This window comes from Culex pipiens, chromosome 3 (assembly GCF_016801865.2).
Source record: "Culex pipiens pallens isolate TS chromosome 3, TS_CPP_V2, whole genome shotgun sequence".
In the NCBI taxonomy this organism is placed as follows: domain Eukaryota; kingdom Metazoa; phylum Arthropoda; class Insecta; order Diptera; family Culicidae; genus Culex; species Culex pipiens.
This window is the reverse complement of record NC_068939.1, coordinates 30651623-30667560: the sequence shown is the minus strand read 5'-3', so window position 1 is coordinate 30667560 and position 15938 is coordinate 30651623. Positions and strand designations below refer to the sequence as shown.

The window sequence follows — 15938 nt, the reverse complement described above, 5'->3', positions numbered from 1 at the left end:
CAAAAACACCTTGATGAAGGAAATTTAAAGAAGCTAGCGATAGGTGCACGGGTCGTGTTGAGGTTGATGAGATTTTAAAATTCTGAGATGAGATTTTTTAGCAATTTTGTGACCTTTTCCAGCACTGTCAATGATATATGTGCCCACACCGTTTCGCGAACCGTCGACCGGTTCTAGCTTCGAGCCACGAGCAGCACGACATATCTAACGTCGGTACTCACTGAATCGAGTCTCTGCCTAACGTCCTCGCCATTCAATTATGCCCGGACTCGATTATTAAATCCTTTGGTTTGCGGTTCCTCGGTTAGAACCTAGTCCCGACCTCGGACAGCTTAAACGCTTCTCCAAATTTCAAAACACGGTGCATTTTTATCAGCTATTTAGGTGATTAGTTCTCGTATTAGAATAAAGGTTGTATTCTACATCACAAAGTAAAAATCTAATCTGGTCCACTCTCGTTTAGCCCGGATCAGCCAAATGCTGAGTCTGTCGATCAGCAAAGGTGGGAACTAGCATGCCTGTCTGAAACTGGTCGTCCATTGTGGTCTATGAAAGGCGCTGCATAACTACCGCTGGACTACCGGAAATTTAAACAACTAGCAAATAACCCCTTCCTTTTGTGTCTTCTTCTAGATCGTGATCTGTTTTAACAATTAATTTTTCCAAGCAGAGAAAAAAATTTACATTCAAAAATGTAAAAAATTTCGTAATGCCCGGACTCCATTGAACAAAAATTGCTTAACCCAATTTTTTTCTAGACAGCTGAGATGTGTACCGCGTGTACCACGTTACGGGGTCAAAAATTAATAGCCAGTGTACCTTCTCATTTCCCTTCTCTGATTTAGATCAAATTAATGCTGAAAAAACTTATCACAACTGAAATGGATGCTGAAGAGTTGCAGTTTTCACCACTTGTTTTGAACAGTAAATTGACAAAATACATGAACATTTGTCTTATAAATTAATTTGGAATTATAAGTTATAATTCCACTCGAAATACATGAACATTTGTCTTATACATTAATTTGGAATTATAACTTATAATTCCACTCGAAGGGTGTTTTTCGCAATTGCAAAATGCAGCGGAATGCATTTTAAAATGATTTCAGCTGATTGCACTTAAATTTCCATTGATTTTTTAAGAGTTTAAACCAAATTGTTTTTTGCCCGCATTTTTTCAAGGGGAGGGGGGAGGAGGGGGGTTTGACAAAAAAAATGAAAAACAGCCTTATCGAAAAACGTCATCTTGACAAATTTGCATTCAAATTTCAAATATCTTAAGATAAATTGTTTTTAAGCGTGTTTAAATTACAATCTGAAAATAATTCAGTAAATTTTGGCCAAGTGCACAGCTTGAGTTATAGTTATATTTTTTTAGGTTAAATTCAAGGAAAATTTTCTATCTTTATTTTTTTAAGATATATGTTCATTCATGAAACTCCGGTACGAGGACTAGAAACTTCTCTACAAATATTAAAAAAGAATACACTCAACCCCCGGTGGTTTGTTCCCCGTTGGTTGGCCAAAGTCAAACTAAAAAATGACGAACTGTCAGTGGTTCAATTAGCTGGATACGCTAATTTGCACGCTGTTCCAATATGAATATTGGATTAACAAGTCATATTTGATATAACAAGCCACATTTTTATTTAAGTTTCTTAATTTTCTTCAAAAAAAAATCTTTGGGAGCATAGCCCCACGTCAAACCTTGTCATCATCGAGTGAACTGTGAATGAACACACCCATCAAAACTGCAGCGTTCATTTCTCACTGCCATCTGTCACTTCACAAAGTAATTTTCCAATTTTCCCGAAACGTCATTTCGTCCGAGTCCTGCGAAGATTAGTCACTGTTTTGATTCCGTTCGGATCGATCTCCCGTTTTTTGTAAACCCCGCGATGGCCGCCAACTTTCCGGAGGTTCCGGCCACGCTGAAGCCCATTGCGCACTATTTGAAGACGGCGCAGGAACACGACGCCCGCGATGCCATCGTCAGCTACTGGTGGTAAGTTGAGTTTGTTGTTTTGATTTGTTGGAAGTTAATTGGATTTAACTCTTTTTAGTCGATTGTACGCCCTCCAGGTGGGACTTAAAATCAACAGCCAGGGTATGGAGGAACGAAAGTTCCTTATTCAGGTGATGGACTGGTTGGAGACGACGAAGAAGGCCCACACGGAGAACGAATCTATCACGAATGAGGTGGCCGCGCAAGCTTATCTGGAGAATTACGCGCTGAAGTTGTTTTTGTACGCGGACAAACAGGACCGGGCCAGCAATTTCGGGAAGAATGTCGTGAAGGCATTCTACACGGCCGGAATGATCTACGACGTACTGCAAACGTTCGGCGAACTGACCGAGGAGGTGACCCAGAATCGAAAGTACGCCAAGTGGAAGGCCTCCTACATTCACAACTGCTTGAAGAATGGCGAAACTCCGGTACCTGGACCGATGCAGTCCGCAGAGGACGAAGAGTTGGACAACGAGTTGCAGAATCTGGTACCGGGACCAAGCAACCCAGCACCGGACCAACCGCCTGCCCCAGGGCCAAGTCAGCAGCAACCGCCGTATCCACCGATGGGATTCAACAGCTTCCCGTCGCCGGGGCAGCCACAGCTACCTTTTTCTGGCCCACCCTCCGGTCCCACCAACTTCGTTACGAACGACCCGTTCAGCAACGTGAAGGCACCGACGCCGCCGAGCGAACCGGAGAAACCACCCGGCGGATGGCAACCGTACACGGGACCAGCCGGAGGAGGTGTCGCTCCGGCGGCCGCACCCGTTGCGACCGGTGCCGGTGTGACCCTCACACCCGACCAGATTACCAAGGCCCAGAAGTACTGCAAGTGGGCCGGAAGTGCGCTTAACTACGAGGACACCAAAACGGCGATTGACAACCTGCAGAAGGCGCTACGGCTGCTGCAAACCGGCCAAGATGGCTGAAAGAGCTGATCTTGTATGTGTAAAGTATTTTGTGTATTGATCTTAGATTGCGAAAGCCGCGATTTAAACTCATTTTGTTGTTTTAAAGCTTTTTACACCGGCCATGGGTGCACGCCTCCAGATTAATAAAGAAACTATTTAATCAACCACTCAAATGACCGATTTTAAATTTCATTTTTTTCGAATCCTATTTCGATGTTTGATTTATTTAAGGCTGGTTTCCCGGGACAAAAGAGAAGGAACAATTTCTTGGTGCGTTTGTACACTTCTTTCTGGCTAGACTTTTCTACTGCCAATTTGCAACTTTTCTGAACTTAGTTCCAATTATCAGAAACAGCAATAAATTAGCTCGGAATATACGCCGTGAATGTTTAAACTCATGAATCCTTTAAATTTTAACTTTGGTAGTAAATTATTTCAAAAAAGCTTCAAATTTGTAAATAAATTAAGCATTAACCTTAAAATTGCTTAAATAATTAATTTCCTAAATTTCTTATTTTTTAAAATTCCAAAATTCTTATGTTGTTAATTTTTTGGATTTTTTAATTATAATTATGCTTAAAAATGTTAAAATTATAAGTTCTTAGACTCTCAAATTCTTGTATTCCTCAACTTTTAAAATTAAAATTTTAAGAATTTCATAATTTTATTATTTTATTATTTTCTCAAATTCTAAAATACTGAAATTCTTAAATTCATAATTTCTTTATTTTTTTTATTCTTAAATTCTTAAGTTCTAAAATTCTTAAATTCTGAAATTCTGAAATTCAAAAATTCTAAAACTTTAAAATTCTAAAATTCTAAAATCTAAAATCTAAAATTATAAAATTATAAAATTATAAAATTATAAAATTATAAAATTATAAAATTATAAAATTATAAAATTATGAAATTATAAAATTATAAAATTATAAAATTATAAAATTATAAAATTATAAAATTATAAAATTATAAAATTATAAAATTATAAAATTATAAAATTATAAAATTATAAAATTATAAAATTATAAAATTATAAAATTATAAAATTATAAAATTATAAAATTATAAAATTATAAAATTATAAAATTATAAAATTATAAAATTATAAAATTATAAAATTATAAAATTATAAAATTATAAAATTATAAAATTATAAAATTATAAAATTATAAAATTATAAAATTATAAAATTATAAAATTATAAAATTATAAAATTATAAAATTATAAAATTATAAAATTATAAAATTATAAAATTATAAAATTATAAAATTATAAAATTATAAAATTATAAAATTATAAAATTATAAAATTATAAAATTATAAAATTATAAAATTATAAAATTATAAAATCATAAAATTATAAAACTATAAAATTATAAAATTATAAAATTATAAAATTATAAAATTATAAAATTATAAAATTATAAAATTATAAAATTTTAAAATTTTAAAATTTTAGAATTTTAAAATTTTAAAATTTTAGAATTTTAAAATTTTAAAATTTTAAAATTTTAAAATTTTAAAATTATAAAATCATAAAATTTTAAAATTTTTAAAATTCTAAAAATTTTCAAATTCTGAAATTCTGAATTTCTGAAATTCTGAACTTCTGAAATTCTGAAATTCTTAAATTCTAAAATTCTTAAATTCCTAAATTCTTAATTTCTTAAATTCTTAAATTCTTAAATTCTTAAATTCTTAAATTCTTAAATTCTTAAATTCTTAAATTCTTAAATTCTTAAATTCTTAAATTCTTAAATTCTTAAATTCTTAAATTCTTAAATTCTTAAATTCTTAAATTCTTTAATTCTTTAATTCTTTAATTCTTTAATTCTTTAATTCTTTAATTCTTTAATTCTTTAATTCTTTAATTCTTTAATTCTTTAATTCTTAAATTCTTAAATTCTTAAATTCTTAAATTCTTAAATTCTTAAATTCTTAAATTCTTAAATTCTTAAATTCTTAAATTCTTAAATTCTTAAATTCTTAAATTCTTAAATTCTTAAATTCTTAAATTCTTAAATTCTTAAATTCTTAAATTCTTAAATTCTTAAATTCTTAAATTCTTAAATTCTTAAATTCTTAAATTCTTAAATTCTTAAATTCTTAAATTCTTAAATTCTTAAATTCTTAAATTCTTAAATTCTTAAATTCTTTAATTCTTTAATTCTTTAATTCTTTAATTCTTTAATTCTTTAATTCTTTAATTCTTTAATTCTTTAATTCTTTAATTCTTTAATTCTTTAATTCTTTAATTCTTAAATTCTTAATTCTTTAATTCTTTAATTCTTTAATTCTTTAATTCTTTAATTATTATATTCTTAATTCTTTAAATCTTAATTCTTAATTCTTGAATTCTTAATTCTTAATTCTTAATTCTTTAATTCTTTAATTCTTTAATTCTTTAATTCTTTAATTCTTTAATTCTTTAATTCTTAATTCTTTAATTCTTTAATTCTTTAATTCTTTAATTCTTTAATTCTTTAATTCTTTAATTATTATATTCTTAATTCTTTAATTCTTTAATTCTTTAATTCTTTAATTCTTTAATTCTTTAATTCTTTAATTCTTTAATTCTTTAATTCTTTAATTCTTTAATTCTTTAATTCTTTAATTCTTTAATTCTTTAATTCTTTAATTCTTAAATTCTTTAATTCTTTAATTCTTTAATTCTTTAATTCTTAAATTCTTAAATTCTTAAATTCTTAAATTCTTTAATTCTTTAATTCTTTAATTCTTTAATTCTTAAATTCTTTAATTCTTAAATTCTTAAATTCTTTAATTCTTAAATTCTTAAATTCTTAAATTCTTAAATTCTTAAATTCTTAAATTCTTAAATTCTTAAATTCTTAAATTCTTTAATTCTTTAATTCTTTAATTCTTTAATTCTTTAATTCTTTAATTCTTTAATTCTTTAATTCTTTAATTCTTTAATTCTTTAATTCTTTAATTCTTTAATTCTTTAATTCTTTAATTCTTTAATTCTTTAATTCTTTAATTCTTTAATTCTTTAATTCTTTAATTCTTTAATTCTTTAATTCTTTAATTCTTTAATTCTTTAATTCTTTAATTCTTTAATTCTTTAATTCTTTAATTCTTTAATTCTTTAATTCTTTAATTCTTTAATTCTTTAATTCTTTAATTCTTTAATTCTTTAATTCTTGAATTCTTGAATTCTTGAATTCTTGAATTCTTTAATTCTTGAATTCTTTAATTCTTTAATTCTTTAATTCTTTAATTCTTTAATTCTTTAATTCTTTAATTCTTTAATTCTTTAATTCTTTAATTCTTTAATTCTTTAATTCTTTAATTCTTTAATTCTTTAATTCTTTAATTCTTTAATTCTTTAATTCTTTAATTCTTTAATTCTTTAATTCTTTAATTCTTTAATTCTTTAATTCTTTAATTCTTTAATTCTTTAATTCTTTAATTCTTTAATTCTTTAATTCTTTAATTCTTTAATTCTTTAATTCTTTAATTCTTTAATTCTTTAATTCTTTAATTCTTTAATTCTTTAATTCTTAAATTCTTAAATTCTTAAATTCTTAAATTCTTAAATTCTTAAATTCTTAAATTCTTTAATTCTTTAATTCTTTAATTCTTTAATTCTTTAATTCTTTAATTCTTTAATTCTTTAATTCTTTAATTCTTTAATTCTTAAATTCTTTAATTCTTTAATTCTTTAATTCTTTAATTCTTTAATTCTTTAATTCTTTAATTCTTTAATTCTTTAATTCTTTAATTCTTTAATTCTTTAATTCTTTAATTCTTTAATTCTTTAATTCTTTAATTCTTTAATTCTTTAATTCTTTAATTCTTTAATTCTTTAATTCTTTAATTCTTAAATTCTTAAATTCTTAAATTCTTAAATTCTTAAATTCTTAAATTCTTAAATTCTTAAATTCTTAAATTCTTTAATTCTTTAATTCTTTAATTCTTTAATTCTTTAATTCTTTAATTCTTTAATTCTTTAATTCTTTAATTCTTTAATTCTTTAATTCTTTAATTCTTTAATTCTTAAATTCTTAAATTCTTAAATTCTTAAATTCTTAAATTCTTTAATTCTTTAATTCTTTAATTCTTTAATTCTTTAATTCTTTAATTCTTTAATTCTTTAATTCTTTAATTCTTTAATTCTTTAATTCTTTAATTCTTTAATTCTTTAATTCTTTAATTCTTTAATTCTTTAATTCTTTAATTCTTTAATTCTTTAATTCTTTAATTCTTTAATTCTTTAATTCTTTAATTCTTAAATTCTTAAATTCTTAAATTCTTTAATTCTTTAATTCTTTAATTCTTTAATTCTTTAATTCTTTAATTCTTTAATTCTTTAATTCTTTAATTCTTTAATTCTTTAATTCTTTAATTCTTTAATTCTTTAATTCTTTAATTCTTTAATTCTTTAATTCTTTAATTCTTTAATTCTTTAATTCTTTAATTCTTTAATTCTTAATTCTTTAATTCTTTAATTCTTTAATTCTTTAATTCTTAATTCTTTAATTCTTTAATTCTTTAATTCTTTAATTCTTTAATTCTTTAATTCTTTAATTCTTTAATTCTTTAATTCTTTAATTCTTTAATTCTTTAATTCTTTAATTCTTTAATTCTTTAATTCTTTAATTCTTTAATTCTTTAATTCTTTAATTCTTTAATTCTTAATTCTTTAATTCTTTAGTTCTTTAATTCTTTAATTCTTTAATTCTTATTCTTAATTCTTTAATTCTTTAATTCTTTAATTCTTTAATTCTTTAATTCTTTAATTCTTTAATTCTTTAATTCTTTAATTCTTTAATTCTTTAATTCTTTAATTCTTTAATTCTTTAATTCTTTAATTCTTTAATTCTTTAATTCTTTAATTCTTTAATTCTTTAATTCTTTAATTCTTTAATTCTTTAATTCTTTAATTCTTTAATTCTTTAATTCTTAATTCTTTAATTCTTTAGTTCTTTAATTCTTTAATTCTTTAATTCTTTAATTCTTTAATTCTTTAATTCTTTAATTCTTTAATTCTTTAATTCTTATACAAGTTCATACAAATCTTTTTAATTTAAATTTGAAATTTTACATATTGAACTAAAAAATAAATAATTTATGAAGTCAAAAATCAAACGTATCAAGAGTTAAGAAATGTAAAAATAAAAAAAAAACATTAAATTAGATTTCATTATCTATATCTCAAAATGGTCTGATTTTCAATGTTAAAAAATATTACATTTAAATTTAAATTTACGACTAACGCTTGGTTAAAAACTCGTTTTTTTAGATTTCGATATTCCGTGTTAGTGGAGAATTTGCATTTTCGTAATCACTTACCTTTGAAATCTTCACCGGAACCGGCGTCGTCGTCGTCGTCGTCTTTTTTGTCGCCGTTGCCGTCGTCTCGGTCGACTTACTAGCTGTAGTAGTCGCCGTCTGCGCCGGAACACTTTTCTTCGCCATCATCGTCGTTATTGTGGGCTGCAACTTTGCTTTCGGCTGCTGCTGTTGCTTTGGCATCGGCAGTTCCGCCGCGGCCACCACCTTCTTTTGGGCTGGTTTGGGGGCCGTCACTTTCGGTGGTTTGACCTCCGGCGTGACCTCCTCCTCGACGGTGTAGTTGAATTCTTCTTCTTCCTGTTGATGTTTCTGCGGGGGAGTCGGTTTGGTTGGGTTGCTTCGGCGGAGTCGCACCGGGGTCACTTCCGGTTCTTTTTTGAGTGAAACGGTGGTCGTTTTGGGGGCTGGATCGGCGGATGTCACCATGAGTACTTTGATTTTTTTCGCTTTTGGCGGAGATTCCGGGGCGGGACTTGGTGTTTTTGGGGCGGCGCGCTTCGTGATACGTTTGACGGTGACGACCTCGTCGTCAGGCATGCACTCCGTTTGGGCTTTGAAGCACTCGGTCGAGCAGTAGACTTCGCTTCCGTCCTCGACCTCACAACTGTCGTACGAAATGACGGAACCACACCAGCTGCATTGGCGTTCCTCGAGTTCCTGAACCTCGACGTAATTGATTTCGCTGTCATCCGCCTGCTCGTCTTCCTCCTCATCGCCGTCATCGTTGACCAACTCCACGGTCGTTGATTCCTCCCAGTCCCGTTCCTGTTCGTCCACTTCGAAAACCTGATAAGTTTCCTCTTCTTGGCCGTTCTGGTAATCTTTGTACTCCTGCTTCAGGAAACAGGATCGAACCTTTTCCGGCACATTCGCACAGTGCATCACGATGTGGGTTCGCATCCGGGTCAAGTTCCGAACCGTGGACCACTCACAAAACATGCAAGAACGCTTATTGTTTTCAACAATGTGAAACAGCCCATGAATGTCCTTTTTGTTCTCCGACAACATTGAAGAATTTTGCTCCTTTTCAGCTGCAGCCTAAAACCAACAAAAAAAGTACATCGTCAAATCATCCGCAAAATGCCTCCACCGCAAATCAATCCTACCTGCTGAAGGGCCACCATTTCCTGCTTCAACTCATCCGGGCAAGAGCACACCTCGATGATGTGCTTGATCATCCGGGTCGCGTTCATGACCGTACTCCACTCGCAGTGCACGCACCGGTGCCGATTGGGACCAACTTCAACGAACTCCCTCCGCACCGGATGCGGTTCCTTTCGTTTTGCCTTCTGGAATTTGCTGCTGTTGTCATTGTTGTTGCCGCCGCCGGATGGCGAGGATCTTGCCGTGCTGCTGGCCATTTCTAAATCACGCGCGCGCACCCGGATAACAAACAAATAACACTTTTTTTTAAATTACTTTATACAATTTTTGAAACGCGTCTCGCGTACTGTAACTGAAATATTTCAGAAAGTTTTACGAATAAAATTTTTACGTTTCGCGAAAAAGGACGCACGCAGCAGAAGAAATAAACAGAGCGCGCTTGTCAACGGCTTTGACAACAAAGTTCATCCGTAAATGAAAAAGAGTTCACTCGGCTGAGGGGTCCAACGATTTTTGAGCTGTTATTCTATGTGTAATACATATTTTTGCGAGAAATACTCGGAAAAAAAGTTTTACACTCAACCCCCGGTGGTTGGTCAAAGTCAAACTAAAAAGTGACGAACTGTCACTTTTTACACGGCGCTCACGAACACTATCAAAACAAACGTTTGGTAGTGTGTGTGAACTCCGTGTAAAAGAGGTGTCAAACTAAAAAGTGACCCCGTTCGTTTGACAACAGTTGGTGTCAAACCATCGGGGTTTGAGTGTAGTTACATTCTACAAAGCATTTTTAACTGCAATCGAGTAATAGATAATATACACTCAACAATTCAGTGCATCTCCAGCGCTGGTGGCAAACCAACGACAACATTTCAAAAAGCATCATATATAAACCGTGCGTTTTGAGTAAAACGCATTTCCAAAGTTTTTTTTTTTAAAAAGGACCAATAAACTATTGTCTTTCATATGTTTATAGGACAAAATAAAAAAAGTATAAATTTGAATGTTGAGCATAATTTTTCTATTCCAGTTTTAATATAAAAGCCGTCATTATATTTAAGAAAAAAAAACATAACTTCTTTTGAAATCACAAACGTCTATATAACCCTGCTGTCATTAGAGGGGAAGCTTTATATGATTCGTTTTTCTTAGCCGAATGTACATGGCGCTTTTCGTGATGTTTTTTTTTTCGTCACGAGGTTCATGCAGTCTTTTATTTGACAGGTTGACAGGGCTATACAAACAGGCACTGCTGATGCCAGAGATTTTGTTTATGTTACTTTATTTTAAATCATTATTAAACAGACTTTACTAAAGTAACTTTTGCTCGTTTTTGGTCAAGAGGTAGCTTATTAGGAATACTTTCAGAATATGCAATAACCCAGAAGGTGTCAAAATGTACATGATGATGCCGTTTGAAATGTTGCCGTCGAAACATCGAAACAAATCAAATTTACACCCAACGCCAACCCCACCGCATCAAATGGAATTATGCACGGAAAATCGAATCAAGCACGGACAAAAATTAAAATAAAAAAATTAAAAAAATACAGAATTAAAAAAAGTAGAACCTGAAAAAACTCGTAAAAAAACTTGAAATAATTTATAAAACTGACGAAAATACAAATAAATTTAAAAACTTAAAATCTTGGCTTCTTTTATAACGTCCTATAATCAAATGTAAACATTTAGTGTATCCCGTTATTCCGATGAAGATGTGAGAGGGACATACTCAATGTTTGCATTTCTTTAAAGGTCCTTATCAAAAGAAGGCTAGATATCTATAAATTGAAAAAAAAATAATTAAGGCGAAAAAAAAAAACAAAATTAAAAAAGAGTCTTCAACAAATTAAAACAGATAAAAAAATCAATTAATTTGAAAAACAAAACTATATTGAAAGCTGAGGTTTTTTTTTGATTTTTTTTTATTTTTTAAATGTTGGTATTTTTACTTTTTTTTTTAATTTTGGAATTTCACAATTTTGGAATTTTTGTTCATGTTAGCGCTCACCAATCAGGGCAGACATCCAAAAATCTCCAAAACCCGCATTCAAAACTTTGCTCTAAGTTTGATCTCGGTATTCATAAGCGGAGTGCAAATTTAATTTGCACCCCAGCGTTGCAGATGCCCTCAGAAAATTAAGTTTTATTCGAGGCTTTATCGTTGTAAACAATAATACCACAAATTTAGGCTTAATTTCAGGATCCAATGGAGTACCCGACGTGATTGGTAGTGAGCAATGTATTTCTTATGGAGCGAACTGTCAAACTACCAGTCGAATCGGCTATTCCATTGGTATGAACCATTTCAGTGTAGGAAGTGAGCAAGTTTCCATCAAAAGATGGACAAAACAACAAGTTTATAAAGTTTTCATACTAAGAATCAGCCAAATTGAAAACTTTAAAACAAGGGTCCTGATTTTCGGTTCAAAGATCAGAAATCACTCACTCATCGTAGAGCGAATCTTTGCCAACTGGAGCTCGCAACCATTCGCAAGTGAACACTACGCTCAGGCTGCCTGTGAGTTGCTCAATCGCTTCTCCCAGCGACACAAATACTTCGTGAATTTCTTTGCCCACTCCGTCCGTTGACCCGAGTCACACACGAATACGTTCAGAGAGGAGAGAATCAAACAACATATCAGCTCGGCGCTCTTTTGGCCTGCACTACCACAGTTTGCCATAAATTTGTATTTTTCATGATGGAAATTGCATGTAAATGTGTCTTTGATGTCGTGTTATCAACAAAATTACAAAAAACTTTTGATAACATACATTTTTACCAGTTTTATAAATGAGTAAAACAAAGCCGATCGCAAAAGATTTCGACTCAGCGACTGAGCGACATAACTCAATCGGTGAACCATTCGCTGTGCTACTCGATCGAAGTGAGAGGGAGAGCAAAAAGAGAGTATTCTGTAGCGATTGGTTTGGCAGCGACAAAAGGTAGGATACGGTCAGAGCAGGTTTTTGTCGCTTTCGATTGGTGGTAGCGAGTGAATGAGTCGTTTTGGAGCAATCAGGACCCTTGCTTTAAAATCATAGTTTAAGAAAAAAAAAATAATTAAAAAATCTAAAATAAAAAAAAACAATCAAAAAATTGAAAATATGTTTAATATTTTGATTCAGTCGGAAAAATATATTTTTTCTAGTATTTTTTCTTGAAAAAAGTTTCATTTTCAACCAAATCATCACCCTTAATTCTGCCTCGATGCCACCATCATGCGACCGCGTGCTCCGTTTGTTTGTCAACAAAGCTGCAGCTGGATGGTGAGACGAAGTGAGGGAGGAGAGGTTTTGACATTTTTGTGCACGCATTTGACCCGCCGCCTATATCGACGGTCGTTGAGCCGTTACCAACGACCGAGTCCAGTAAGGAACTGATCGTACAATATGTAAAATTTCCAAAATTATCAATCAAAAATAAAATAAATAAAAATTCTAAAATCAATAAATTCTAAAGGTAGAATCAAAAACATAAAAAATCTAAAACTCTGAAGGAAAATGCGGGGTGCCGTTTGAAGCTGGTTTGTCGCGTATTTGTTTGGACAAAACCGTCAATATTACACGAATAAAAAAATCAAACAATCGGTGAGCCCCTCTAAACGATTTCCAGGATTCACCCACCCCTGAATTCGTCTCTGCTTGTTGCATTCATCCACACTGATGTTCATCCTCACCACCAAACGTCAAGTTTACGCGCGCTTTGAAAGCTGTTTTGCCCCTGTTTTCAGCAAGGATTTTCCGGAGTATCAAACTTTCTCGCGAATTTCCACTGATTTTCAAACAATTTCCGGCTCATTCAAGTGCAAACGCTGTTTAAAATGAAGTGCCAAATTCCGGAGATATCGTGGCACAACCGCGACCCGGTGCTGAGCGTCGACATCCAGCCAAAGCAGGTGGGCAGCAGCAACAACAGCAGCAGCGCCGACAAGATCGATTTCCGTCGGCTGGCATCCGGTGGAACCGATTCCCATGTTTTGGTAAGGAGGGTTTGATTGAGTAGTAGAACTTATTTTAATGATTGTGGGAAATTTGGTTGTAGATTTGGCACATGACACAGAACGCCGAGTGCGGCACGATTTCGCTCGATTTGGCCGCCGACCTGACCCGACACCAGCGCGCCGTGAATGCGGTCCGGTGGTCTCCGAACGGGGAGCTGCTGGCGTCCGGCGACGACGAGAGCGTCATCTTCATCTGGAAGCAGAAGGGCGAAACCGAGGTGGTTAACATTTTGGGTGAGTTCGTTGGGGGGTTGAGGCGGTTTTTGATGGGGGTCGTTTGAACGTTTGTTTTGGGTTTGTTGCAGACACTACGAACGAGCAGGACAAGGAGACGTGGCTCACGATGAAGATCCTGCGGGGTCACATGGAGGACGTGTACGATCTGTGCTGGTCGCCGAACTCGATGTTCCTGAGCAGTGGTTCCGTGGACAACACGGCAATGGTTTGGGATGTGACCAAGGGCAAATCGCAGCACATCTTCTCCGACCACAAGGGCTTCGTCCAGGGTGTGGCCTGGGATCCGAAAAATCAGTATCTGGCCACGTTGAGTACGGATCGGTACTTTCGGGTGTTTGACCTGCAGACGAAGAAGGTCGTCACGAGGAACAACAAGTGCGGGCTGCCGGTTCCGAAGGGGCACGCGCTGCACGGGAAAACGGTCCGGCTGTACCACGACGATACGCTGCAGACGTTCTTCCGCCGGTTGACGTTCAGTCCGGACGGGAATCTGATCGTGACGCCGTCCGGGGTGGCGGAGATTGAGGGCGTGCCGAAGCCGTTGAACACGACGTATGTCTACACGAGAAACTCGTTAAAGCAGTGAGTATTTTGCTGGACACAAAATGCAATTTTATTGAGTTATAAATCATTCTTGTCTTTCCTCAGACCCGCCATGACGCTGCCCTCCCCGGACCAGTACACAGTCGCGGTTCGATTTTGCCCGTTGTACTTCAAGCTGCGCCCGCACGCCGATGACAAACCGCCGGTCATTCCGCTGCCCTACCGCATGATCTTCGCCGTGGCCACCAAGAGTTCCGTCTACCTGTACGACACCCAGCAAAAGACGCCCTTTGCGTTGATCTCCAACATTCACTACACCCGACTGACGGACATTTCCTGGTCCAGCGATGGCAAGATCTTGATCGTTTCCTCGACGGACGGATTCTGCTCGCTGATTTCGTTCAACGACGGCGAACTGGGCGAAGTTCACGAGCTTGAGGTGGAGATTTTGGTGGAGAAGGAGAAAACTCCGACGAAGAAGGCGACCGCCGGGAGGAAGAAGTCCAAGGACGGTAAGGACGATGAAAAAGAGAAGGTTGCTCCGACCAAGTTGGAACCGGTGGCGGAGGAGAAGCCTGCTGCGCAACCGATTGCGTTCCGCCGGAAGCCAAAGCAGGACGATCCGGAGGTGAAACCCAAAGAGGTCGAGAAGCCTGCAGCGCAGCCGATTGCTTTCCGAAGAAAGCCAAAAGAACCGGAAACCGAACCAGCTGCAGCTGAAGAACCTAAAGAAGAAGAGTCTCGAAAGCGTGCCCGGTCCAACAGTGCCGAAAACGCGGACAACCCCGCCGAAGCAAAGCTCATCGCGATTCGTCGCATCGCGCTGGAATCGGGTGACGCCAAGACCGGCATTATCGTCAAGGAAATCCCCCCGATAAAATCCTCCGACGAGAAAATCGTCCAACCAGCCAAGGAAATCATCATCGAAGCGGAAAAGATCATCAGCAGCGAGGAAAAGTTCGAAAGCCCCTCCAAAAAGAACCGTCCCGTCACACCAATCGCCGTTCGGCGCCACCCTCGCACCCCGGACGTGACCCCATCAACCGACGGCCAACCCACAGCCCCATCCGACGGAACGCCCAAAACGGCCCCCAAAAAGGCGGCCACCCCAATCGCGTTCCGAAGACAACCGCGCACCACGTCCGTCGCCAAACCGTCCCCCGAGGAGGACGACGCCGTCGACACGTGGCCAATCGATCAGCCCAAGCCGGCCTCCAAGGTGGTCAGCAATGGGTCGCCGGCCGAGTGCGACCAGACCGAGGACATCAAGCTGGTCATTTCGGACGACGATGACGACGAGGTCGCGGGTAAGGATGAGGAAGCGAAGGGTGCGACGGCCACGACGCCGATCACGCCACGGCGGGTCGAGTTTAGGACACTTTCGACGCCCAAATCGAAGAAGAAGCTGCTGTAGAATAAGCTCGTGTGTTTCTATTATTTTTCTCTAGTGGTAGTGCCTCTAAATTAAGACAAGAATATAGTTATTTCTGATGAAAACGAAGCGAAGCGTGGTGAATGATCCGAACGTCCCCAATTTTCTTTTTTATTTGCAGATTCTCAAGTGGATCCGGAACTTTTCGCCAAGTTGATGGAAGATTCCAAAATCTGACCAACTGTTCTAGTTTCAAAGTTATGTGTCAGACATATAACGACATAAAAATGCTGTTGAATTAAATTCAGTCGATTTCAATACTACCAACTCCAAGAATCTTAGCAGAAACAGATCATCAAAAGAAAATGGCATCCAAATTGAGGTAAGTTTTCCTCAAATTATTGTTACTAGCAAGGAACAAGAGAGAACGGTGCACGCC

General features: G+C 34.7%; 3 protein-coding genes across 4 annotated transcripts in view; 2 read left to right on the top strand and 1 right to left on the bottom strand.

The window, feature by feature from the left end:
* The window catches only part of LOC120428820 (uncharacterized), a 17241-nt gene extending 7570 nt beyond the window's left edge, over positions 1–9671 (bottom strand). The window contains exons 1-2 of the mRNA XM_052710757.1: positions 9346–9671; positions 8237–9277 (exon numbers count right to left, since the gene is read on the bottom strand). Coding sequence (XP_052566717.1) covers positions 8237–9277; positions 9346–9600 — 1296 coding nt within the window. The 5' untranslated portion in view covers positions 9601–9671. The remainder of the gene's footprint in view (positions 1–8236; positions 9278–9345) is intronic.
* LOC120428815 (vacuolar protein sorting-associated protein VTA1 homolog) lies at positions 1810–3095 on the top strand. The gene is made up of 2 exons (XM_039593917.2): positions 1810–2005; positions 2064–3095. The coding sequence occupies exons 1-2, from the start codon at positions 1899–1901 to the stop codon at positions 2938–2940; spliced, it is 984 nt and encodes a 327-aa protein (XP_039449851.1). The 5' UTR covers positions 1810–1898; the 3' UTR covers positions 2941–3095.
* A 3366-nt stretch (positions 9672–13037) lies between the features above and the next one.
* Positions 13038–15796, top strand: LOC120428817 (chromatin assembly factor 1 subunit B). 2 transcript variants are annotated; one of them, XM_052710756.1, is made up of 5 exons: positions 13038–13326; positions 13389–13581; positions 13653–14166; positions 14233–15434; positions 15681–15796. In XM_052710756.1, exons 1-5 carry the CDS (start codon positions 13168–13170, stop codon positions 15734–15736), a joined length of 2124 nt encoding a protein of 707 aa, XP_052566716.1. In that variant the 5' UTR covers positions 13038–13167; the 3' UTR covers positions 15737–15796. The 2 variants fall into 2 exon arrangements, with proteins under 2 accessions (XP_052566716.1, XP_039449857.1); XM_039593923.2 differs by lacking the exon at positions 15681–15796 and having other exon boundaries at positions 14233–15628.
* The last annotated feature ends 142 nt before the right edge of the window (positions 15797–15938 follow it).